The sequence below is a fragment of the Pseudophryne corroboree genome, chromosome 1 (assembly GCF_028390025.1).
Source record: "Pseudophryne corroboree isolate aPseCor3 chromosome 1, aPseCor3.hap2, whole genome shotgun sequence".
Taxonomy (NCBI): Eukaryota; Metazoa; Chordata; class Amphibia; order Anura; family Myobatrachidae; genus Pseudophryne; species Pseudophryne corroboree.
In genome coordinates, this window is record NC_086444.1 from 161,737,034 (window position 1) to 161,764,685 (window position 27,652).

A 27,652-nucleotide genomic window follows, 5' to 3' on the forward strand; every position below is an offset into this window, starting at 1 on the left:
ACACTTCTAATGTTGTTAGACCTTTATGTGCGATTATAAATCACACACATTTTTGGTACAGTTGTCTTTACATGTTGTATGGTAATGTGTGGCTGCATGGCATTGGTTTGGTTCCCAAGAGCTGTTTTCCCATCTCCCTGTTGCAGAGTACGGATGGGGAGTCCAAGCCTACAAACTCTCCTGCAGGTTCCCAGCTCTGCTCTGGGCCTGCATTTTACTCCCATTGAAGACTGAAAACACATTAATGTAAAGAATATTTTATAAAGAATTTATTTCATCAAATGGTCATCATGATATTTACACTTCAATCTGCTGCTTTTCAAACAGTAATAAATCCTGGATTTCAACTGTACAGAATACAGTCATAAGTCACGACGCTTAGTGCAATTTTTGGCATCTTTTTCCTTCTCAATTCACAAGACGATTGCCGACTGGACCTAGACATTAAGCTCATGGTCACAGTGTCCCACATACAGGGGCTCTGCTGCAATTCCGCGCCTAGGAGAAATACAGAGGTGGGCAAAATTAGATCATATAAAATGTCCATGTACGCCACAGAGGCAGCCGGTGCTACACAGTAACAGGATTTCCTCTCTTCCCTTATATCTATACACACTCTGTATACAGAGTCATGTTTTTAGACCAGAGTTTCCCAAACTCCACCATTACCGTCCAGCTTTTAAAAAGGAAATCCATGCTTGAGTCCAGGTGGTTAAATCAAATTGACTGCGGTACTAATTCAGCGACCTGTGCTCAAGCATGGATATTCTAAAAACCTGGACTGTAATGGCGGAGTTTAGGAAATGGTTTTAGACTAGTCTTGCAGGTGGAAACGGGAGTGGATATTAAGATGGTGAAAAAACATTAATACTTTCATATGTGTAGTCTAGGAGGGCAGCAAAGTTAGGCGTTAGCAGCGTGTTGCTGGTGCGCGAACTGTAAGTAGAAAGGGTCCAATACTCATCTCTAGCATACCCACACAGAGGGGCATCATGGCAGCACCTCCAGCACAGGGGGCTAAATACTATGGGTACTTCACTGGAACCTCACATCTTGAGGCTTGCTTGTCACTATATGAAAGCCAGAATTATTTTCATTTCTAGGCTTCCATGGAAGAGCTGTCTTACCTGACCATACGACAGCGATGCTTGATCAGCCGACTATAAGCATCTCCCACGGAGGTCACATCTTTGTCACTCCAAAGTCTTTCTGCAACTGCACATGCTCTGGGCCTGTGACACGAGAAAGGTTTCAGGATTATTAACCTATTAAAACCCATAATATGAAAATATTTATTGATTAACGTGATTAGACATTATAAATATGATTATGCCAATAATCTGTGTTGACAACCCAAAGCATTTCATACAGAGTCCTCTGTTACACTCCACACATATTGTGGTAGGTTTGCCCTATGGGCTATACGCACAAAAAAGTGGTTTGCCAGCTTGATTTTTGTTATGTGCCCAATGTTGTCAAACCACAGATCAGTCAGGCACTTTGTTTGTGGCCTAGGGGTAGCACATGTTATTTGCTTTGTGGCGTCTTCAACAATGTGACTGTTGCTGGAAATAAACAGTCAAACCAATATTTTTGTTTTGGGCGAGTTCATAAAAGATCAGAGATACATGTGGAATGATCATCGACATTTTATACAAAGACCACAAAATAAGACACTAAGTGGTGCGCAAATGTAGGTCATTAATAGGACAACGGCTCCTACTGTAATAGGTTAATGTGACGGTTGCTATAAGTCATAGTATAATCAGATTGCAGTTTATTGTAATCAGCCACTCTGTTTCTTGCTGGGTCTAACTCCAATCTTCACATAAACTCAGCAGTTAAACAGTTATCTGTAGTCTAAACGATAAACAGGATGTGTCCTCAGACTGTGGCTTCAGTCACATAAAGCAGCCCCCCTCTGCACGCCAGGCCCCAGGCGAGGCGGCTGTACTGAGAAAACTTCTCGCTCAAGATGTGCGTTTTATTCATATAACACAAACTGGAAGCAAAAAATATATGTATATATTTTCCTAGAGTGCACTGATTGATTTGATGTGTGATATTTGTACATCAGTATGTGCAGGACCAAACCCTTGGTGCACTAACACACTGGGGCATATTCAATTGCTGTCAGTACCTTTCTGACGGAAAGGACCCGACAGCTCTCTATTCAATGCCGGGCCAAACCCAACAGCTTTGGCCCAAGTCGGATTGACATTGTCGGAAACAGAGCTAAAACCTGTCGGGTTTGTCCCAGTTTCCAACAATACCCGCGGCTGAAGCCTCCGATCCGCGTGTATTCCAGAAGCACTCTGACAAGTCGGATTTCCTGATTTATCAGAAAAACTGAGCCCGGATTGAATAGGTCGGAACCCCTTCCGACCTATTCCAGTCGGACACTGCCGACTGTGATTGAATATACCCCACAGTGTACAATGCAAATAGCAGCTCTTCCAGTAGGATCCTCATCAGCACTGGCTCTGGAAAAACACCAATAAAACTAGGCAGGGAGGTGCTCATTGTAATAATCCAACAGTGACATGATAACTCTCATATTCGGAAGACACACTGTGCAAGTGGAAGTTGCTGCATGCAACACACTCACAGATATCGCAGCAAGCTGCCTTTGATTTTACAGTAGCTGTACTCTCATGCACACAGACAGTACAATAGTGCAACACAAGTCCTCACGACTCGGTAAAAAAAAAAAAAAAAAAATCTTGTGCTCTAATGAAATTCTTACTAACACCCCTGGCCCCTTCCAGTGGCCGTGTGTTGTAGGACCGAGTCGACACGAAATTCCTGCATGAACAGGAAGTTATTGTAAAATGGCGTCACCATGTGCTTTAAATATATATACAGTAGACTTATACACTAGGTCTAACACATACTGTATGTATACAGAAATACTGTTGGATATAGCCAAATCCTCCCCTTATAGTGAGGGGAATCAGGGACTGCCATTAAATGTCCCCCACTGCCCTCTGAATGTGAGCCGCTCTGGTGTCGTAAGCCTCCGGCTAGCTTTCCCCTCCACCGAGTCTTCGAGCACGGGCGGCAGCCAACGACAGCAGGGAAAGCTGACCGCAGCCGGAATCAGTGGAGCGGGACAGCGCTGCTGCCGCGGCCGTCTGCAGAGAAGCGGGCAGGCGCAGTGCAATAGAAAGCCAGGAAGCGGTGACTGCGGCGGTCAGCAGAGGAGATCGAGTGGGCGCATGTAATTGAGAGCTGGGGAGCGGTGACGGCACCCAGCGACTGCAGAGAGCTGTCCGCGGCTGGGGACCGCCCCACTACCCCCAGCAATCAAATGGCCCCAGCAGAGCGACGGCAGCAGGAGCTGTCCACCTTGACAGATATTGCAGAACTGGGGAGAGAGTGAGTAGGCGCAGCCTCTTTACCTCCATGCACATATACAGATCTGCCTGTAATTATGCAGGTCTGTCCCACACAGTGTTATAGTGACAACGGTACACACGGAGTGGCAGCAGCGTGCGCTGGCTGCCGCTCTTACCTTCTGCACCGCACTGCCGGGATCTGGAGGCCCCAACAGAGCATCTCTCCAAGCTCTGTCCTGCTTCCTGCAGCTAACGCCGATGAGAGTCTATGGCGGGGATTCTCTGCATAAGCGCGGACAACCTCTCTGCTGCTATAGCAGCATACACAGTTCCGGACCAAAGCTTCTTAGTAAGCTGGGAATGACTGTGATAAAAAAAAATTTAAAGTTGTAAAAACAAAATTCTGGAATAGATCCAGAGTGTGACCTTCCCTGGTAAAGGCACAAAAAAACATTGAGGCATCTTGGGAGTATGGAGGAGGTGGAGGGTTACTAATTTAAATATTTAAATATCCCTATCCATGCTAACGCCCCATCCACATCGAAGAGTACTCCAGTGACCCCTAGTGGATGAAAATTAGACTGGTCCACCAGGAGCCATGGGCACTTTAAGAATTTGATAGTGTGGGCTGGCTCCTCCCTCTATGCCCCTCCTACCAGACTCAGTCTAGGAAACTGTGCCCGAGGAGACTGACCTACTTTGAGAGAAGGATAGATAAGGAAAGTGGCAAGATTACGAACCAGTACACACAAACAAGAGGAAAGCCACGCTAACCAAACTTGAAACCAGGAACAGAAACAGCTGAACCAACCAGAATACTTAACTAAGTAACAGTGCAGGAAAAACAAAGCACTGGGCGGGCGCTCAGTATCCCCTACAGACTACGAGAATGATTTACTGGTAGATAATTAAAATCCTATTTTCTCTTAAATCCTAGGGGATACTGGGAATCCATTTAGTACCATGAGGATGTACCAAAGCTCCCAAACCGGGTGAGAGAGTGCAGAGGTTACAGCAGAACTGATTAACCAAACTAAAGGTCCTCAGAGGCCAAAGTATCGAACTTGTAGAACTTAGCAAACGTGTTCGAACCTGACCAAAGTAGTCGCTCGGCAGCTGCCGAGGAAGAACCCACCAACTTAGTAGAGTGGTCTGTACAGATTTTGGACACCGCAAACCTGCCGTGGAATAAGCATGCTGAATAGAAAGCCTGATCCAGCGTGCAATGGACTGCTTTGATAACATTTATTAGGATCATAAAGAACAAACAGCGAGTCAGATTTTCTGTGATGAGCTGTTCGCTTTACATACACCTTCAAAGACCTCACAACATCTAAAGACTGAAGTAGCAGAGGTGTCAGTGACAACCGGAACCACAATAGGTTGGTTGATGTGAAATGCAGACACCACTTTAGGAAGAAATTGCTGACAAGTTCTGAGTTCAGCTCTGTCCTCATGGAAAATTAAATAGGGACTTTTGTGAGACAAAGCCCCCAGCTTCAAACACACGTCTTGCTGAAGCCAACGCCAACAGTGTGACGGTCTTCCACATAAGATATTTTACGTCCACCTCCTGTAACGGCTCAAACCAGTCTGATTGGAGGAACTGCAGAACCACACAGATCCCAAGGTGCCATGGGAGGCACAAAGGGAGGTTGGATATGCAGAACGCCTTTCAAGAACGTCTGGACCTCAGGGAGAGAAGCTAATTGTTTCTGAAAGAAAATGGACAAGGCCGAAAGCTGGACTTTTATGGAGGCTAGACGCAGGCCCACATCCATGCCTGCCTGCAGAAAAAGCAGGCAATGTCCCAGATGAAATTCTATCGCAGAATAATTTCTGCTCTCACACCAAGAGACGCACTTCTTGTAAATACAATGGTAATGCTTAGACATTACCCCCTTCCTGGCTTGGATCATAGTCGGGATAACCTTGTGAGGGATCCCTCTCCTGGCTAGAATCAGCCGTTCAACTTCCATGCCGTCAAACGTAACCGCAGTAAGTCATGAAAGACAAACGGGCCCTGTTGCAGAAGATCGTCGCGAAGAGGTAGAGGCCACAGATCCTCGAGAAGCATCTCCAGAAAGTCCGCGTACAAGGCCCTTCCTGGCCAGTCCGGAGCAATGAATATTGCTTGAACCCTTTTCCCTTTTTATTCTCTTTAGAATTCTTGGGATCAGAGGAAGTTGAGGAAACGCGTACACCATCTGATAGACCCATGGAGTCGTCAAGGAGTCCACCGCCACTGCCTGTGGGTCTCTCGACCTGGAACAATACCGCAGTAGATGTGGAGATCCATTTGTCTAGTTCATCCCCAAACAAGGCCTCTGTGAATGGTAGGCCTTCCACACCTTACCTGGAGTCCGCATCAGCAGTCCACAGGCATAGTCACAAGCCCCTGCGTGCAGACACTGCCATAGCGGTGGTGCGTGCGTTAAGCAAGCCAGTCTCTTTTATGGCTTCCACCATAAAGTTCGCAGAGTCCCGTATATTCTGCTGGAGTAAAACATCCCCCCCTAGACAAGGAATCTAACCCCTCAATTAGGTTACCTGACCATTTTGCAATGGCTTTTGTGATCCACGACCATGCAAAAGTGGGTCTTTGGGCCACCCCAGCAGCTGTGTACAATGATTTGAGTGTAGTCTCAATTTTACGATCAGCCGTGTCTTTTAGGGAGGCTGCAACAGGTACAGGCAATACAATTTTTCGTGACAGCCTAGAGACTGATGTGTCCACTATCGGTGGATTTTCCCATTTTTTGCTATCCTTGCCGTGGTGGGGCTTGCGAATAGTTCCCTCAGGAGCTCAGTGTCCTGTCAGCAGGGAACGGGACCATTAACCCTTCAAGAGGTTGGGCCGTTCCCCCCCTAAGTACCATGAAGCAGGCAGGCTGGTGCCAACCAGCCCTGCCTGAAAATAAAACATAGAAAATAAATGCAGAAAACTCTTCAGGAGCTTCCTTCAGCGTGACCGGCTCCTCCGGGCACATTTTCTAAACTGAGTCTGGTAGGAGGGGCATAGAGGGAGGAGCCAGCCCACACTATTAAATTCTTAAAAGGCCCATGGCTCCTAGTGGACCCATCTGTAACCCATGGTACTAAATGGACCACCAGTATCCTCTAGGATGTAAGAGAAAAATACGATTTTACTCACCGGTAAATCTATTTCTCGTAGTCCGTAGTGGATGCTGGGAACTCCGTAAGGACCATGGGGAATAGACGGGCTCCGCAGGAGACTGGGCACACTATAAGAAAGATTTGGTACTACCTGGTGTGCACTGGCTCCTCCCTCTATGCCCCTCCTCCAGACCTCAGTTAGGATACTGTGCCCGGAAGAGCTGACACAATAAGGAAGGATTTTGAATCCCGGGTAAGACTCATACCAGCCACACCGTATAACTCGTGATATTAAACCCAGTTAACAGTATGAAATATAACTGAGCATCTCAACAGATGGCTCAACAATAACCCTTTAGTTAGGCAATAACTATATACAAGTATTGCAGACAATCCGCACTTGGGATGGGCGCCCAGTATCCACTACGGACTACGAGAAATAGATTTACCGGTGAGTAAAATCTTATTTTCTCTGACGTCCTAGTGGATGCTGGGAACTCCGTAAGGACCATGGGGATTATACCAAAGCTCCCAAACGGGCGGGAGAGTGCGGATGACTCTGCAGCACCGAATGAGAGAACTCAAGGTCCTCCTCAGCCAGGGTATCAAATTTGTATAATTTAGCAAACGTGTTTGCCCCTGACCAAGTTGCAGCTCGGCAAAGTTGTAAAGCCGAGACCCCTCGGGCAGCCGCCCAAGATGAGCCCACCTTCCTCGTGGAATGGGCTTTCACTGATTTAGGATGCGGCAATCCAGCCGCAGAATGCGCCAGCTGAATTGTGCTACAAATCCAGCGAGCAATAGTCTGCTTAGAAGCAGGAGCACCTATTTTGTTGGGTGCATACAGGATAAAAAGCGAGTCAGTTTTCCTGACTCCAGCCGTCCTGGAAACATAAATTTTCAAGGCCCTGACTACGTCCAGTAACTTGGAATCCTCCAAGTCCCTAGTAGCCGCAGGCACCACAATAGGTTGGTTCAAGTGAAAAGCTGATACCACCTTAGGGAGAAACTGGGGACGAGTCCTCAATTCTGCCCTATCCATATGGAAAATCAGATAAGGGCTTTTACATGATAAAGCCGCCAACTCTGACACACGCCTGGCCGAAGCCAAGGCCAATAACATGACCACTTTCCACGTGAGATATTTCAGATCCACGGTTTTAAGTGGTTCAAACCAATGTGATTTTAGGAAACTCAACACCACATTGAGATCCCAAGATGCCACAGGAGGCACAAAAGGGGGCTGAATATGAAGCACTCCCTTTACAAAAGTCTGAACTTCAGGCAGTGAAGCCAGTTCTTTCTGGAAGAAAATCGACAGAGCCGAAATCTGGACCTTAATGGAACCCAATTTTAGGCCCATAGTCACTCCTGACTGTAGGAAGTGCAGAAAACGACCCAGTTGAAATTCCTCTGTAGGGGCCTTCCTGGCCTCACACCACGCAACATATTTTCGCCAAATGCGGTGATAATGGTTTGCGGTTACTTCTTTCCTGGCTTTTATCAGCGTAGGAATGACTTCCTCCGGAATGCCCTTTTCCTTTAGGATCCGGAATTCAACCGCCATTCCGTCAAACGCAGCCGCGGTAAGTCTTGGAACAGACAGGGCCCCTGCTGTAGCAGATCCTGTCTGAGCGGTAGAGGCCATGGGTCCTCTGATAACATTTCTTGAAGTTCCGGGTACCAAGCTCTTCTTGGCCAATCCGGAACCACGAGCATCGTTCTTACTCCTCGCCTTCTTATTATTCTCAGTACCTTTGGTATGAGAGGCAGAGGAGGGAACACATAAACCGACTGGTACACCCACGGTGTCACTAGAGCGTCCACAGCTATCGCCTGAGGGTCCCTTGACCTGGCGCAATATCTCTTTAGCTTTTTGTTGTGGCCTTTCCAGACAGTAGGAAGACTTCTGGATGAAGTCCCCACTCTCCCGGGTGTAGGTCGTGTCTGCTGAGGAAGTCTGCTTCCCAGTTGTCCACTCCCGGAATGAACACTGCTGACAGTGCTAGTACGTGATTTTCCGCCCATCGGAGAATCCTTGTGGCTTCTGCCATCGCCACCCTGCTTCTTGTGCCGCCCTGACGGTTTACATGGGCGACTGCTGTGATGTTGTCTGATTGGATCAGAACCGGCTGGTTTTGAAGCAGGGGCCTTGCCTGACTTAGGGCATTGTAAATGGCCCTCAGTTCCAGAATGTTTATGTGTAGGGACGACTCCTGACTTGACCAAAGTCCCTGGAAATTTCTTCCCTGTGTGACAGCGCCCCAGCCCCGAAGGCTGGCATCCGTGGTCACCAGGACCCAGTCCTGTATGCCGAATCTGCGGCCCTCTAGAAGATGAGCACTCTGCAGCCACCACAGTAGAGACACCCTGGTCCTTGGAGACAGGGTTATCAGTTGATGCATCTGAAGATGCGATCCCGACCACTTGTCCAAGAGGTCCCACTGGAAGGTCCTTGCATGGAACCTGCCGAATGGAAGTGCTTCGTACGAAGCCACCATTTTTCCCAGGACTCGTGTGCAGTGATGCACCGATACCCGTTTTGGTTTTAGGAGGTCTCTGACTAGAGATGACAGCTCCTTTGCTTTCTCCTGCGGGAGAAACACTTTTTTCTGTTCTGTGTCCAGAATCATCCCCAGGAACAGTAAGCGTGTGGAAGGAACCAGTTGTGACTTTTGAATGTTTAGAATCCAGCCATGCTGTTGTAGCACTTCCCGAGATAGTGCTACTCCGACCAGTAACTGCTCCCTGGACCTCGCCTTTATTAGGAGATCGTCCAAGTACGGGATAATTAAAACTCCCTTTTTTCGAAGGAGTATCATCATTTCTGCCATTACCTTGGTAAACACCCTCGGTGCCGTGGACAGTCCAAACGGTAGTGTCTGGAATTGGTAATGGCAATCCTGTACCACAAATCTGAGGTACTCCTGGTGAGGAAGGTAAATTGGGACATGCAGGTAAGCATCCTTGATGTCCAGGGATACCATGTAATCCCCCTCGTCCAGGCTTGCAATAACCGCCCTGAGCGATTCCATCTTGAACTTGAATTTTTTTATGTACATGTTCAAGGATTTAAAATTTAAAATGGGTCTCACCGAACCGTCCGGTTTCGGTACCACAAACAGTGTGGAATAGTAACCCCGTCCTTGTTGAAGTAGGGGTACTTTGACTATCACCTGCTGGGAATACAGCTTGTGAATTGCCTCTAGTACAGCCTCCCTGCCCGAGGGAGTTGTCGGTAAGGCAGATTTGAGGAAACGGCGGGGGGGAGGCGCCTCGAATTCCAGCTTGTACCCCTGAGATACTACTTGAAGGATCCAGGGATCCACCCGTGAGCAAACCCACTGATCGCTGAAATTTTTGAGGCGGCCCCCCACCGTACCTGGCTCCGCCTGTGGAGCCCCACCGTCATGCGGCGGATTTGGAAGAAGCGGGGGAGGACTTTTGTTCCTGTGAACCTGCTGCGTGGTGCAGCTTTTTTCCCCTTCCTCTGCCTCTAGACAGAAAGGACCCACCTTTTCCCCGCCTGTTTTTCTGGGGTCGAAAGGACTGTACCTGATAATACGGCGCTTTCTTAGGCTGTGAGGGGACATGGGGCAAAAATGCTGACTTCCCAGCTGTTGCTGTGGAAACAAGGTCTGAGAGACCATCCCCGAATAACTCCTCACCCTTATAAGGCAAAACTTCCATGTGCCTTTTAGAATCTGCATCCCCTGTCCACTGCCGAGTCCATAAGCCTCTCCTAGCAGAAATGGACAATGCACTTATTCTAGATGCCAGCCGGCAGATCTCCCTCTGTGCATCTCTCATGTACAAGACTGAGTCTTTTATATGCTCTACGGTTAGCAATATAGTGTCCCTGTCCAGGGTGTCAATATTTTCTGACAGGGAATCTGACCAAGCAGCAGCAGCACTGCACATCCACGCTGAAGCAATAGCTGGTCTCAGTATAACACCAGTGTGTGTATATACATAGACTTTAGGATAGCCTCCTGCTTTCTATCAGCAGGTTCCTTTAGGGCGGCCGTATCCGGAGACGGTAGTGCCACCTTTTTAGACAAACGTGTGAGCGCTTTATCCACCCCTAGGGGTCCAAACGTGACCTATCCTCTGGCGAGAAAGGGAACGCCATTAGTAATTTTTTTGAAATCACCAATTTTTTATCAGGGAAAGCCCACGCTTCTTCACACATCTTAATTCTTAATTCTTCAGATGGGGGAAAAAATACTGGGAGTTTTTTCTCCCCAAACATAATACCCTTTTTTGAGGTACCTGGGTTTATATCAGAAATGTGTAAAACCTCTTTCATTGCCTCAATCATGCAACGAATGGCCCTAGTGGACATTAAATTTGACTCATCGTCGACACTGGTATCAGTATCCGTGTCGACATCTGTGTCTGCCATCTGAGGTAGTGGGCGTTTTAGAGCCCCTGATGGCCTTTGAATTGCCTCGACACTTGCACGTAATTCCTTCCATAAGTCCATCCACTCAGGTGTCTGCCCCGCAGGGGGTGACATCACATTTATCGGCATCTGCTCCGCCTCCACATAAGTCTCCTCATCAAACATGTCGACACAGCCGTACCGACACACCACACACACACACACACACACACACACACACACACACACACACACACACACACAGGGAATGCTCTTAAAGGAGACAGGACCCCACAAAAGCCCTTTGGGGAGACAGAGAGAGAGTATGCCAGCACACACCAGAGCGCTATATAATGCAGGGACTAACTGAATTATGTCCCCTATAGCTGCTATAATATTTACTGCGCCTCAAATTTGTGCCCCCCCTCTCTTTTTTACCCTTTTCTGTAGTGTAGACTGCAGGGGAGAGTCAGGGAGTTTCCTTCCAGCGGAACTGTGAGGGAGAAATGGCGCCAGTGTGCTGAGGGAGATGGCTCCGCCCCTTTTCGGCTGACTTTTCTCCCGCTTTTTTCTGTATTCTGGCAGGGGTAATTACCACATATATAACCTCTGGGGCTATATATTGTGGTTATCTTGCCAGCCAAGGTGATTTTATTGCTGCTCAGGGCGCCCCCCCCCCCCAGCGCCCTGCACCCTCAGTGACCGGAGTGTGAAGTGTGTATGAGGAGCAATGGCGCACAGCTGCAGTGCTGTGCGCTACCTTGGTGAAGACTGAAGTCTTCTGCCGCCGATTTTCCGGACCATCTTCTTGCTTCTGGCTCTGTAAGGGGGATGGCGGCGCAGCTCCGGGAACGAACACCAAGGACGGGTCCTGCGGTCGATCCCTCTGGAGCTAATGGTGTCCAGTAGCCTAAGAAGCCCAAGCTAGCAGCAAGCAGGTAGGTTCGCTTCTTCTCCCCTTAGTCCCTCGTTGCAGTGAGCCTGTTGCCAGCAGGTCTCACTGTAAAATAAAAAACCTAACATATACTTTCTTTCTAGGAGCTCAGGAGAGCCCCTAGTGTGCATCCAGCTCGGCCGGGCACAGAAATCTAACTGAGGTCTGGAGGAGGGGCATAGAGGGAGGAGCCAGTGCACACCAGGTAGTACCAAATCTTTCTTATAGTGTGTCCAGTCTCCTGCGGAGCCCGTCTATTCCCCATGGTCCTTACGGAGTTCCCAGCATCCACTAGGACGTCAGAGAAATAATGATATCACTGTTGGTGAGAATATCCTCTATAATATAAACAAACAGTTACATGAGCACCTTCATCACAAATTATTGGTTAGTAGAAATACAGTGTTGCCCGAGGTCTTTAATAGTAGCAAGGGAACCGCTGTCCAGCACCTGCTCCCTGGAGCCTATTTCACCTTGAAGCTGCCATTAATCCCTGGGAGCAGGGATCCTGAATTTAGCACAAGTGGGAGATTTAATTTTTAAAATCATCCAAACTTAAAATGGCCAGGTGCAGTCGTGGAGGACTCCTCTCTCTCCCTGACAGCAGTGTGTGGACATTTGGGAGTACTCCCCCTATCCAGTGCAACATGAATCCATCTGCCTAATCTATCAGAAGAATCAAATCTGTTGGGACTGATTAAAAGGACAAATTTAAGATGAGCCCCTGCCAGTGTTTCCGCATAAACTGTACATATAGCAGGGGTGAAAAGCTTCAAGTTGCAACTCCTAGTGTCATTTACTCAGAAAATAAGAATTTACTCACCGGTAATTCTATTTCTCGTAGTCCGTAATGGATGCTGGGACTCCGTAAGGACCATGGGGAATAGCGGCTCCGCAGGAGACTGGGCACAACTATAAAGAAAGCTTTAGACTACTGGTGTGCACTGGCTCCTCCCACTATGACCCTCCTCCAGACTTCAGTTAGGATACTGTGCCCAGAAGAGCTGACACAAGAAGGAAGGATTTTGAATCCCGGGTAAGACTCATACCAGCCACACCAATCACACCGTATAACTCGTGATACAATACCCAGTTAAAAGTATGATAACAACTGAGCCTCTCAACAGATGGCTCAACAATAACCCTTTAGTTAGGCAATAACTATATACAAGTATTGCAGACAATCCGCACTTGGGATGGGCGCCCAGCATCCACTACGGACTACGAGAAATAGAATTACCGGTGAGTAAATTCTTATTTTCTCTAACGTCCTAAGTGGATGCTGGGACTCCGTAAGAACCATGGGGATTATACCAAAGCTCCCAAACGGGCGGGAGAGTGCGGATGACTCTGCAGCACCGAATGGGCAAACTCTAGGTCCTCCTCAGCCAGGGTGTCAAACTTGTAGAATTTAGCAAACGTATTTGACCCCGACCAAGTAGCTGCTCGGCAAAGTTGTAGAGCCGAGACCCCTCGGGCAGCCGCCCAAGAAGAGCCCACCTTCCTCGTGGAATGGGCTTTTACTGATTTAGGATGCGGCAGTCCAGCCGCAGAATGTGCAAGCTGAATCGTACTACAGATCCAGCGAGCAATAGTCTGCTTTGAAGCAGGTGCACCCAACTTGTTGGGCGCACACAGGATAAACAGCGAGTCAGTCTTTCTGACTCCCGCCGTCCTGGAAACATAAATTTTCAGGGCCCTGACTACGTCCACCAACTTGGAAGCCTCCAAGTCATTAGTAGCCGCAGGCACCACGATAGGTTGGTTCAGATGAAAGGCTGATACCACCTTAGGGAGAAATTGGGGACGAGTCCTCAATTCTGCCCTATCCATATGGAAAATCAGATAAGGGCTTTTACAAGACAAAGCCGCCAATTCTGATACACGCCTGGCCGAAGCCAACAACATGACCACTTTCCACGTGAGATATTTCAATTCCACGGTTTTCAGTGGCTCAAACCAATGTGATTTTAGGAAATTCAACACCACGTTGAGATCCCAAGGTGCCACTGGAGGCACAAAAGGGGGCTGAATATGCAGCACTCCCTTAACAAAAGTTTGAACTTCAGGTAGAGAAGTCAGTTCTCTCTGGAAGAAAATCGATAGAGCCGAAATCTGGACCTTAATGGAACCCAATTTTAGGCCCATAGTCACCCCTGACTGTAGGAAGTGCAGGAAACGGCCCAGCTGAAATTCCTCCGTTGGGGCCTTCCTGGCCTCACACCACGCAACATATTTTCGCCATATGCGGTGATAATGGTTTGCGGTTACTTCTTTCCTAGCTTTAATCAGCGTAGGAATGACTTCCTCCGGAATGCCCTTTTCCTTCAGGATCCGGTGTTCAACCGACATGCCGTCAAACGCAGCCGCGGTAAGTCTTGGAACAGACAGGGCCCCTGCTGCAGCAGGTCCTGTCTGAGCGGCAGAGGCCATGGGTCCTCTGAGATCATTTCTTGAAGTTCCGGGTACCAAGCTCTTCTTGGCCAATCCGGAACAATGAGTATAGTCCTTACTCCTCTTCTCCTTATTATCCTCAGTACCTTTGGTATGAGAGGAAGAGGAGGGAACACATAAACCGACCGGTACACCCACGGTGTCACTAGAGCGTCCACAGCTATCGCCTGAGGGTCTCTCGACCTGGCGCAATATCTTTCTAGCTTTTTGTTTAGGCGGGACGCCATCATGTCCACCTGTGGCCTTTCCCAACGGTTTACAATCATTTGGAAGACTTCTGGATGAAGTCCCCACTCTCCCGGGTGTAGGTCGTGCCTGCTGAGGAAGTCTGCTTCCCAGTTGTCCACTACCGGAATGAACACTGCTGACAGTGCTAACACGTGATTTTCCGCCCATCGGAGAATCCTTGTGGCTTCTGCCATCGCCGTCCTGCTTCTCGTGCCGCCCTGCCGGTTTACATGGGCGACCGCCGTGATGTTGTCTGACTGGATCAGTACCGGCTGGTTTTGAAGCAGGGGTTTTGCCTGACTTAGGGCATTGTAAATGGCCCTCAGTTCCAGAATATTTATGTGCAGGGAAGTCTCCTGACTTGACCATAGTCCTTGGAAGTTTCTTCCCGGTGTGACTGCCCCCCAGCCTCGAAGGCTGGCATCCGTGGTCACCAGGACCCAGTCCTGTATGCCGAATCTGCGGCCCTCTTGAAGATGAGCACTCTGCAGCCACCACAGTAGAGACACCATGGTCCTTGGAGACAGGGTTATCAGCCGATGCATCTGAAGATGCGATCCGGACCACTTGTCCAATAGGTCCCACTGAAAGGTTCTTGCATGGAACCTGCCGAATGGAATTGCTTCGTAGGAAGCTACCATCTTTCCCAGGATCCGCGTGCAGTGATGCACCGACACCTGTTTTGGTTTTAGGAGGCCTCTGACTAGAGATGACAGCTCCTTGGCCTTCTCCTACGGGAGAAACACTTTTTTCTGTTCTGTGTCCAGAACCATCCCCAGGAACAGTAGACGTGTCGTAGGGATCAGCTGTGACTTTGGAATATTTAGAACCCAGCCGTGCTGTTGTAGCACCTCCCGAGATAGTGCTACCCCGACCAACAACTGCTCCCTGGCCCTCGCCTTTATCAGGAGATCGTCCAAGTACAGGATAATTAAAACTCCCTTCTTTCGAAGGAGTATCATCATTTCGGCCATTACCTTGGTAAAGACCCTCGGAGCCGTGGATAGACTGAACGGCAACGTCTGGAATTGGTAATGACAATCCTGTACAACAAATCTGAGGTACTCCTGGTGAGGATGGTAAATGGGGACATGCAGGTAAGCATCCTTGATGTCCAGTGATACCATGTAATCCCCCTCGCCCAGGCTTGCAATAATCGCCCTGAGCGATTCCATCTTGAACTTGAATTTTTTTATATATATGTGTTCAAGGATTTCAAATTTAAAATGGGTCTCACCGAATCGTCCGGTTTCGGTACCACAAACATTGTGGAATAGTAACCCCGTCCTTGTTGAAGTAGGGGCACCTTTACTATCACCTGTTGTGAATACAGCTTGTGAATTGCCTGTAACACTGCCTCCCTGCCTGAGGGAGTGGTTGGTAAGGCAGATTTGAGGAAACGGCGGGGGGGAGACGTCTCGAATTCCAGCTTGTACCCCTGAGCTACTATTTGAAAGATCCAGGGATCCACCCGTGAGCAAGCCCACTGATTGCTGAAATATTTGAGACGGGCCCCCACCGTACCTGGCTCCGCCTGTGGAGCCCCAGCGTCATGCTGTGGACTTAGAGGAAGCGGGGGAGGACTTTTGCTCCTGGGAACTGGCTGTATGCTGCAGCTTTTTCCCCCTACCTCTGCCTCTGGGCAGAAAGGACGCGCCCTTTACCCGCTTGCCCCTATTGGGCCGAAAGGACTGTACCTGATAATACGGTGCTTTCTTTGGCTGTGAGGGAACATGGGGTAAAAATGTAGACTTCCCAGCTGTTGCTGTGGAAACGAGGTCCGAGAGACCATCCCCGAACAACTCCTCACCCTTATAAGGCAGAACTTCCATGTGCCTTTTGGAATCTGCATCTCCTGTCCACTGCCGAGTCCATAACCCTCTCCTGGCAGAAATGGACATTGCACTAATTTTGGATGCCAGCCGGCAAATATCCCTCTGTGCATCCCTCATGTATAAAAGTGCGTCTTTAATATGCTCTACGGTTAGCAATATAGTGTCCCTGTCTAGGGTATAAATATTTTCCGACAGGGAATCTGACCATGCAGCTGCAGCACTGCACATCCATGCTGACGCAATAGCTGGTCTCAGTATAACACCTGTGTGTGTATATATAGACTTCAGGATAGCCTCCTGCTTTCTATCAGCAGATTCCTTCAGGGCGGCCGTAACCGGAGACGGTAGTGCCACCTTCTTTGACGAGCGTGTGAGCGCTTTATCCACCCTAGGGGATGTTTCCCAGCGTGACCTATCCTCTGGCGTGAAAGGGTACGCCATTAGTAACCTCTTAGAAATTACCAGTTTCTTATCAGGAGAAGCCCACGCTTCTTCACACACGTCATTTAACTCCTCAGATGGAGGAAAAGCTACTGGTAGTTTTTTCTCTCCAAACATAATACCCTTTTTTGTGGTACCGGGGGTAACATCAGAAATGTGCAACACATTTTTCATTGCCTCAATCATGTAACGTGTGGCCCTATTGGAAGTTACATTAGCCTCATCGTCGTCGACACTGGAGTCAGTATCCGTGTCGACATCTGTGTCTGCCATCTGAGGTAGCGGGCGTTTTAGAGCCCCTGATGGCTTTTGAGACGCCTGGGCAGGCACAGGCTGAGAAGCCGGCTGTCCCATAGTAGGTATGTCGTCAAACCTTTTATGCAAGGAGTCGACACTGTCGCGTAATTCCTTCCACAGAACCATCCACTCAGGTGTCGACCCCGCAGGGGGTGACATCAAATTTACAGGCATTTGCTCCGCCTCCACATAAGCCTCCTCATCAAACATGTCGACACAGCCGTACCGACACACCGCATACACACAGGGAATGCTCTGACAGAGGACAGGACCCCACAAAGCCCTTTGGGGAGACAGAGAGAGAGTATGCCAGCACACACCAGAGCGCTATATAATACAGGGACTAACTGAATTATATCCCCTTATAGCTGCTATATATAATATATATATATATATATATATATATATATATATATATATATATATATATATATATATATATATATATATTTATTTATTTATTATACTGCGCCTAAATTTAGTGGCCCCCCCCTCTCTTTTTTACCCTTCTGTAGTTGTAGACTGCAGGGGAGAGCCATAGAGCTTCCTTCCAGCGGAGCTGTGAGGGAAAAATGGCGCCAGTGTGCTGAGGGAGTTAGCCCCGCCCCTTTTTCGGCGGACTTCTCCCGCGTTTTTTAAACTCTGGCAGGGGTATTAATTTACACCTATATAGCCTCTGGGACTATATATGGTGTATATTTGCCAGCCAAGGTGTGTAATATTGCCCTCAGGGCGCCGCCGCCCCCCCCCCCCCCCCCCCCCAGCGCCCTGCACCCATCAGTGACCGGAGTGTGAGGTGTACATGAGGAGCAATGGCGCACAGCTGCAGTGCTGTGCGCTACCTTGGTGAAGACCGAAGTCTTATGCCGCCGATTTTCCGGACCTCTTAATGCTTCTGGCTCTGTAAGGGGGACGGTGGCGCGGCTCCGGGAACGAACATCAAGGTCGGGTCCTGCGGTCGATCCCTCTGGAGCTAATGGTGTCCAGTAGCCTAAGAAGCCCAAACTACCACCTGTTAGGTAGGTTCGCTTCTTCTCCCCTTAGTCCCTCGCTGCAGTGAGTCTGTTGCCAGCAGATCTCACTGTAAAATAAAAAACCTAAATATACTTTCTTTCTAGGAGCTCAGGAGAGCCCCTAGTGTGCATCCAGCTCAGCCGGGCACAAGAATCTAACTGAAGTCTGGAGGAGGGTCATAGTGGGAGGAGCCAGTGCACACCAGTAGTCTAAAGCTCTCTTTATAGTTGTGCCCAGTCTCCTGCGGAGCCGCTATTCCCAATGGTCCTTACGGAGTCCCAGCATCCACTTAGGACGTCAGAGAAATTGCTATTACTCTGGATTGTTTCACATACAAGATCCATGAATCAAGTAAGTGGCCCCGCAGCCCGTGGTTCTGGCAGGTGGCAATTATACCAATGCCATATTGTCTTTAACAATAGGCCACCCGTAATCACAGTAGCCAAGCCTAGAGCTGGTGATGAACATACATCTTACTGACCGTGCCACACTGAGGTATTTTTGGCTAGCATAATGTACTGGAAGCCACAGAAGTGTGCAAGACCTGCTCTGTCTGTAATGAGTCTGGACATCTGCGACATGTCTCCTCCAGTTAAATGGACCAGATCCTAGAATGCTTACTATTATGCCAAAGTTTCTGAAAGGAGGGGACCTGTGTCAGAGTTGTGTGACTTTGCATCACCTACGGAGCATGTGCAGCACAACTGCACACAAGTTACAGCCACAAAAACAGACTTGCGTCAGCCCCATGTCAAACTATGTGCCCTCCAGCCCACAGCCACTGCTGAGTACCATGTATATAGCGCAACCCACAGAGGGGCAGAAGTGATAAAGCAGTGATAAGTGCAAGGGGATAACGCACCAGCCAATCAGCTCCTGACTGTTAATTTACATATTGGAGCTGATTGGCTGGTGCATTATCACCTTGCACTTATCACTGCTTTATCACTTCTCCAAGCTTAATACATCTGCCCCAAAATTAGGTACCAACAATCACCTGCAAGCTATGATGGAAGGCAGACTGAAACCTTCATTATACTGACTACTACCACAAGCAGTATATTATTTACGCACCAGGATTATAATATGTGCTTCATACAGGTTATTTAGTCTACTGTACAAGCATCAATATGTACCCCCCCCCCCTTCCCCCCACCTTTTGTGCTGAATTGAACTGTACGTCCCTAAAACCCCCCAAAGACACATTTTGTCTCAGGCTGGTGCTTCATGTCCCAAACCTATAGATATGCCTATAATTACAGCTAAATAACATCAGTACAGAGAAACAGGTCTCACAATAAAATGGTGTGGGGCCTCTGGTGTAAACAATTAGAAACCGTCATTTCAACCAATGAAACGACTTGTTGCCCTGGGGGGTGGGGGGGAGGAGATGTACCAAGCCTTGGAGAGTGATACATTTCACGGTGATAAAGTAGCAGCCAATTGGCTCCTAACTGCCATGTTACAAGGCTGGGTTTCAAAAATGTCAGTTAGGAGCTGGTTGGCTGGTACTTTATCACCGTGAAATACATCACTTTTCAAGGCTTAGTACATCTGGCCCCTGTCTGTTATTTAGAAGTGCAATCGTTTAGCGTCAGTGTGATACTACAGTTATAGTGAAGGGATTTAGAATGTAAATGGAACTATCACCTATAACAATACTTTATATAATGTATACCTGCTTATACCCCAACACATTTTATATTAGTAAATCCGGATAAGCAATTTGTATATAGACCAGATGTAATGGGAGTAACTTCACTAGAGGGGGCACATCAATATTATCAAGTGTCAACCACAAACAATATAAAACCAATGAAATCACTTTTATTCACACATAATAAAAAAGTATTTCAGAATAAAACTACTGCAATTGCATATAATTAATCCCATATATGACCATTATAGACTCTAAAGACCGTCCTTATATAACTACACTTAGAGTATGTATAAAACACTCACCCTAAGATGCAGTCATGTGTGGAGTGTTAACAGTTGTCTGTAGGACACGTGAGGCCACACCAGGCAGAGTGTCCATTTGTGTGAAAGCTTTTTTTTGTATAAACGTAGAGCCATTATTAACACAAATCTTACCAGAGTCTTGGAGTGAGATTTGTAGCATCCACAAATTCGCCCCACAGACAAGCTTCACCGCCAATCACAAGCTGCTTCTGCTGCTCAGTCCCTGCAGCGACAAAGCAAACAGATTATTCTAAGGTTATATTCTGTTATTGCCAACAAACTCATTACAAAGTGTGTACAAACAGTGACAGGAGGCATACTGGTTGTTAGTAAATGAATACAGATCTAATAGAGGTAGAATAGGACACGGATTTGCAGTGGTAGGAAATTAGATTGGGTATTACTTATAGCTATCCTAAAAAAGAAGCTAAAATCAATGAGCAATGGTGAAAGCATGCATATCTTACTTCTAAGCGTGTTTCACTGCATAACGTCTGGTTATACAGAAAAGCCACCTTGCATTTGGGTCATACCCATAACACAAAGTAAAGGTCTCCGGTGTATTATTAAAAAAAGGCTTTTGCTAGGCAGCTGAACACCCAATTAAAAAGTATGGTGGAACAAAGCCTTCAGACATACCCCAATGACAAATTATTGTTTTACAAGTTTTCTGTCTCGTTTTTAACTTTCAAATTAATTTGGAAACCTCTTCAACCGGTTACCAATCAAAACAGGGTTTTTTTCCTACAGACTAAACTAGAACTGAAAAATATATAAAGGATAAAATCCTCATGTACAACCCAAAGATATTCAAAGACCTGGAGAAGTTCTGTGACCATATACAAAAGGCACACATATTTGTATAGGCGATCTCCAATACCCATTTTTTTTATTGTACCGCAGGATTTTCCCTTTGCTTACTATTCCTGTTTTCTCTCTAAAAAGAAATAACAGTTTCCATGTTAATTCCATAAATACACCCAAAATAATTATCTGGGACCATGTGTAGAAGGCATGATTACAAGAGTAGGAAGTTACTGTAAAAACTGAACTAGTTTGACATCTGACCTCAGATAAGTCAGTTTTTAGACCAACAAAGCCTATAGGAGAGAACAGAACTAAAACTAAAACAAAAACATTCTAACAGAATATAAAAACACCAAAAAAAATAGAGAGTAGCAGTCCCCGAACAAACTCGGGAAAATAGATTTAAAACAAAAAACAAATCCCCTCTCTCTTCATCCACTGCAACAGGGGGGCAAGCACTCAAAGTAAGTTCTCTCATTTTCCAAGAACAAATAGTTCAAACAATAAAGTACAGTACCCAAACCCGTCCATCAGATTTCTGCCAGGCAGCACACACAAATTCAGTCATCTGTGAAGTAGACAATGAACTGCTGAATCCAAGGTTCTACTGGAACCGTAAACTGGAGGAGCTGTAGAACCACTAACAGAACCTGGAAGCACAGTGCTGTCACTAAATAACACCACGTGACAGCCATACTGGTAGCCAGGAGAAGCAAGGGCAGAAACGTCTGAAATAAAGCAAACTAAAAAACATCTTGTATGTTGCTCCAGCAGAAGGTGGCGATTTCTCTTCTGAAGCACAAAACTAAAACCAAGCTATGGAGTGGATAAGGGGCGTAGAGGGGAAGAGGCAATGGCACCTCTTAAACCCTAAGGGAAGCAGTGCCCCGTAAAGTAAATGAGAGAAATATACATTTACAAGAAAAATGCCCAATTTTCTGTTTATTTAATTTATTTCTGACAGAACCCTGAACATGGATAACAGATTTATGGTTTAATAGTCCTCGGTCATTTAAAATAAACTTAAAAAATTATGCTAAACCCCCTTATATTAGCTATTATCCCTAAAGCTGGGCACACACGCTCTTTCATTGCTCAGTGTTTACCCAGGACTGCGTGATCCCACGGTTACATGCAACATGATTGGTTTGATGTGCTGCACATCAAACCAAGTGTCCGTCGCTAGCGTCCTGAGCTAGGTTAACGAAGGACGGAACATGGTCGTACCGTCCTTCATTAAAGTTGCCCCAGTGTATAGGGGCAATTTGAGCTGATGAGGATTCGTTCCTATGTCGGAATGAATCCCTGCCGCGCCTGCTGTACCCGGCTTTAGTTGGATAAGTGATTCTCTAGAACAGCGGTTACTGCTTGAGGGAACACTTGTCTTTAAGCTGCGCGCAGATAGTGTTAAAAAAGAACAGCAATGCTCATGCTGAGTATCCAACTGAAGAATCCATTTCCGACAGTAGTTGTGCGTTTGCTACGGAATTTGGCACAGACTTCATTTGAGTCCAGGTTAATTAATTCCGTCATATCTATACATAAAGGCAATAAAGTTACGGTTACAAATATACTGTACGAAGAGCCTCAAACTGCCTTCTACAGTTAGTATTGCTTCAAACTCATCTAGAAATAGCGGCTAGTGCCAACCATATAAATATGCTACTGGCCTCAAGAAAAATGCAGTTGAACGATTTAGGAAAGGATTAAAGCTGATTTTCACATTGAGAGCTAATTCTAATTAAATGCAGTTTAACAACTTACTAAAATGTTGTAGGAAAGAGTAAAGTGCAGCTAGTCTCTTGGCAAAGAGCAGCCCATCAGATAAGAAAGCGAGCAGCGGTAAAGAGTCATCAGAACACACCATTAAAATTTGTTGGCTCAATGCCGTAGATCTGGATCCAGTCCTGACCAGTGGTAATGCGGTTCAGGTACCACGGAGCAGAAAGAAGGGTCTGAAACCCAGCAGCTGTAACAGCCGCCATCTCCTGTTGATAATTTTTTTCCTTCCAAACTTCAACAACGGTGTCTGGCTTCAACTGGGGGATTTAAACAACTAATTTAATAATGTTATAACACCATCGTCTACAAAGAGAAATATCTAGTTTTATCATTAAGGCCCTGAAATGCTCTATTACAAAAAAAAATAAGAATTTACTTACCGATAATTCTATTTCTCATAGTCCGTAGTGGATGCTGGGGACTCCGTAAGGACCATGGGGAATAGCGGCTCCGCAGGAGACTGGGCACATCTAAAGAAAGATTTAGGACTAACTGGTGTGCACTGGCTCCTCCCCCTATGACCCTCCTCCAAGCCTCAGTTAGGATACTGTGCCCGGACGAGCGTACACACACAATAAGGAAGGATTCTGAATCCCAGGTAAGACTCATACCAGCCACACCAATCACACCGTATAACTTGTGATCTGAACCCAGTTAGCAGTATGATAACAGAGGAGCCTCTGAAAAGATGGCTCCCAACAATAATAACCTGATTTTTGTAACAATAACTATGTACATGTATTGCAGACAATCCGCACTTGGGATGGGCGCCCAGCATCCACTACGGACTATGAGAAATAGAATTATCGGTAAGTAAATTCTTATTTTCTCTAACGTCCTAAGTGGATGCTGGGGACTCCGTAAGGACCATGGGGATTATACCAAAGCTCCCAAACGGGCGGGAGAGTGCGGATGACTCTGCAGCACCGAATGAGAGAACTCCAGGTCCTCCTCAGCCAGGGTATCAAATTTGTAGAATTTAGCAAACGTGTTTGCCCCTGACCAAGTAGCTGCTCGGCAAAGTTGTAAAGCCGAGACCCCTCGGGCAGCCGCCCAAGATGAGCCCACTTTCCTTGTGGAACAGGCTTTTACAGATTTTAGCTGTGGCAGGCCAGCCACAGAATGTGCAAGCTGAATTGTACTACAAATCCAACGAGCAATAGTCTGCTTAAAAGCAGGAGCACCCAGCTTGTTGGGTGCATACAGGATAAACAGCAAGTCAGATTTCCTGACTCCAGCCGTCCTGGAAATATTTTCAGGGCCCTGACAACATCCAGCAACTTGGATTCCTCCAAGTCCCTAGTAGCCGCAGGCACCACAATAGGTTGGTTCAGGTGAAAACGCTGGAACCACCTTAGGGAGAAACTGAGGACGAGTCCTCAATTCCGCCCTGTCCGAATGGAAAATCAGATAAGGGCTTTTACAGGATAAAGCCGCCAATTCTGACACGCGCCTGGCCCAGGCCAGGGCCAACAGCATGACCACTTTCCATGTGAGATATTTTAACTCCACAGATTTAAGTGGTTCAAACCAATGTGACTTTTGGAACCCAAACTACATTGAGATCCCAAATTGCCACTGGAGGCACAAAAGGAGGCTGTATATGCAGTACCCCTTTTACAAACGTCTAAACTTCAGGGACTGAAGCTAGTTCTTTTTTGGAAGAAAATTGACAGGGCCGAAATCTGAACCTTAATGGACCCCAATTTCAGGCCCATAGACACTCCTGTTTGCAGGAAATGTAGGAATCGACCCAGTTGAATTTCCTCCGTCGGGCCTTACTGGCCTCGCACTACGCAACATATTTTCGCCAATTGCGGTGATAATGTTTTTGCGGTTACATCCTTCCTGGCTTTAGATCAGGATATGGATGACTTCATCCGGAATGCCTTTTTTCCTTCAGGATCCGGTGTTCAACCGGCATGCCGTCAAACGCAGCCGCGGTAAGTCTTGGAACAGACAGGGTCCTTGCTGGAGCAGGTCCCTTCTTAGAGGTAGAGGCCACGGATCCTCCGTGAGCATCTCTTGAAGTTCCGGTTACCAAGTCCTTCTTGGCCAATCCGGAGCCACGAATATAGTGCTTTCTCCTCTCCATCTTATCAATCTCAGTACCTTGGGTATGAGAGGCAGAGGAGGGAACACATACACTGACTGGTACACCCACGGTGTTACCAGAGCGTCTACAACTATTGCCTGAGGGTCTCTTGACCTGGCGCAATACCTGTCGAGTTTTTTTTTTTAATCATGTGGACGACTTCTGGGTGAAGTCCCCACTCTCCCGGGTGGAGGTCGTGCTGAGGAAGTCTGCTTCCCAGTTGTCCACTCCCGGAATGAATACTGTTGACAGTGCTATCACATGATTTTCCGCCCAGCGAAGAATCCCTGCAGCTTCTGCCATTGCCCTCCTGCTTCTTGTGCCACCCTGTCTGTTTACGTGGGTGACTGCCATGATGTTGTCCGACTGGATCAACACCGGCTGACCTCGAAGCAGAGGTCTTGCTAAGCTTAGAGCATTGTAAATGGCCCTTAGCTTCAGGATATTTATGTGAAGTGATGTATCCAGGCTTGACCCTAAGCCCTGGATATTCCTTCCCTGTGTGACTGCTCCCCAGCCTCGCAGGCTGGCATCCGTGGTCACCAGGACCCAGTCCTGAATGCCGAATCTGCGGCCCTCTAGAAGATGAGCACTCTGCAACCACCACAGGATGGATACCCTTGTCCTTGGTGACAGGGTTATCCGCTGATGCATCTGAAAATGCGACCCGGACCATTTGTCCAGTAGGTTCCACTGGAAAGTTCTTGCGTGGAATCTAACGAATGGGATTGCTTCGTAGGAAGCCACCATTTTTACCCAGAACCCTTGTGCTTTGATGCACTGAGACTTGGTTCGGTTTTAGGAGGTTCCTGACTAGCTCGGATAACTCCCTGGCTTTCTCTTCCGGGAGAAACACCTTTTTTTTTTTTTTTTTTTTTCTGGACTGTCCAGGAACATCCCTAGGAAACAGAAGACAAGTCGTCGGAACCAGCTGCGATTTTGGAATATTGAGAATCCAATCGTGCTGCCGCAACACTACCCGAGATAGTGCTACACCGACTTCCAACTGTTCCCTGGATCTTACCCTTATCAGGGAATCGTCCAAGTAAGGGATAACTAAAATTCCCTTCCTTCGAAGGGATATCATTTCGGCCATTACCTTGGTAAAGACCCGGGGTGCCGTGGACCATCCCTACGGCAGCGTCTGAACTGATAGTGACAGTTCTGTACCATAACCTGTGGTACCCTTGGTGAGAAGGGTAAATTTTGACATGAAGGTAAGCATCCTTGACGTCCCAAGACATCATGTAGTCCCCTTCTTCCAGGTTCGCAATCACTGCTCTGAGTGACTCAATCTTGAATTTGAACCTCTGTATGTAAGTGTTCAAAGATTTTAGATTTAGAATCGGTCTCACCGAGCCGTCTGGCTTCGGTACCACAATAGTGTGGAATAATACCCCGTTCCCTGTTGCAGGAGGGGTACCTTGATTATCACCTGCTGGGAATACAGCTTGTGAATGGCTTCCAAAACTGCCTCCCTGTCAGAGGGAGACGTCGGTAAAGCCGACTTTTGGAAACGGCGAGGGGGAGACGTCTCGAATTCCAATATGTACCCTTGAGATATTACCTGAAGGATCCAGGGGTCTACTTGCGAGTGAGCCCACTGCGCACTGAAATTCATTGAGAACGGGCCCCCACCGTGCCTGAGCTTGTAAGGCCCTAGCGTCATACTGAGGGCTTGGCAGAGGCGGGAAAGGGTTTCTGTTCCTGGGAACTGGCTAATCTCTTCAGCCTTTTTCCTCTCCCTCTGTCACGAGCAGAAAAGAAGAACCTTTTGTCCGCTTGCCAACAAAGGACTGCGCCTGATAATACGGCGTCTTATTTTGAGAGGCGACCTGGGGTACAAACGTGGATTTCCCAGTTGTTGCCGTGGCCACCAGGTCTAAAAGACCGACCCCAAATGTCCCTTTTCAAAGGCAATACTTCCAAATGCCGTTTGGAATCCGCATCACCTGACCATTTTACTGGTAGAATTGGACAACGCACTTATACTTGATGCCAGTCGGCAAATATTCCGCTGTGCATCATGCATATATAGAAATGCATCTTTTAAATGCTCTATAGGCAATAATATACTATCCTTATCTAGGATATCAATATTTCCAGTCAGGGAATCCGACCATGCCAACCCAGCACTGCACCTCCAGGCTGAGGCGATTGCTGGTCGCAGTATAACACCAGTATGTGTGTGAATACATTTTTGGATACCCTCCTGCTTTCTATCAGCAGGATCCTTAAGGGCGGCCATCTCATGAGAGGGTAGAGCCCTTGTTCTTACAAGCGTGTGAGCGCCTTATCCCCCCTAGGGGGTGTTTCCCAACGCACCCTAACCTCTGGCGGGAAAGGGTATACACCAATACTTTTTAAGAAATTATCAATTGTTATCGGGGGGAAACCCACGCATCATCACACACCTCATTTTATTTCTCAGATTCAGGAAAACTACAGGTAGTTTTTCCCTCACCGAACATAATACCCCTTTTTGGTGGTACTCGTATTATCAGAAATGTATAAAACATTTTCCATTGTCTCAATCATGTAACGTGTGGCCCTACTGGAAATCACGGTTGTCTCTTCACCGTCGACACAGGAGTCAGCATCCGTGTCGGCGTCTGTATCTGCCATCTGAGGTAACGGGCGCTTTAGAGCCCCTGACGGCCTATGAGACGTCTGGACAGGCACAAGCTGAGTAGCCGGCTGTCTCATGTCAACCACTGTCTTTTATACAGAGCTGACACTGTCACGTAATTTTCAACAGTACATCCACTCAGGTGTCGACCCCCTAGGTGGTGACATCACTGTTACAGACACACTGCTCCGTCTCCACATCATTTTTCTCCTCATACATGTCGACACAAACGTACCGACACACAGCACACACACAGGGAATGCTCTGATAGAGGACAGGACCCCACTAGCCCTTTGGGGAGACAGAGGGAGAGTATGCCAGCACACACCAGAGCG

The 27,652-nt window shown here is 47.4% G+C and overlaps 1 protein-coding gene across 2 annotated transcripts in view; it reads right to left on the reverse strand.

Moving 5' to 3' along the window:
• Positions 1-254: 254 nt before the first annotated feature.
• HEXB (hexosaminidase subunit beta) overlaps positions 255-27,652 on the reverse strand; it is a 105,565-nt gene continuing 78,167 nt past the window's right edge. Inside the window, exons 11-14 of one of the 2 annotated variants that reach the window (XM_063963860.1) lie at positions 22,676-22,850; positions 20,137-20,227; positions 1,128-1,232; positions 255-498 (exon numbers count right to left, since the gene is read on the reverse strand). In XM_063963860.1, coding sequence (XP_063819930.1) covers positions 438-498; positions 1,128-1,232; positions 20,137-20,227; positions 22,676-22,850 — 432 coding nt within the window. In that variant the 3' untranslated portion in view covers positions 255-437. The remainder of the gene's footprint in view (positions 499-1,127; positions 1,233-20,136; positions 20,228-22,675; positions 22,851-27,652) is intronic. The other variant, XM_063963859.1, reaches the window with a different exon arrangement.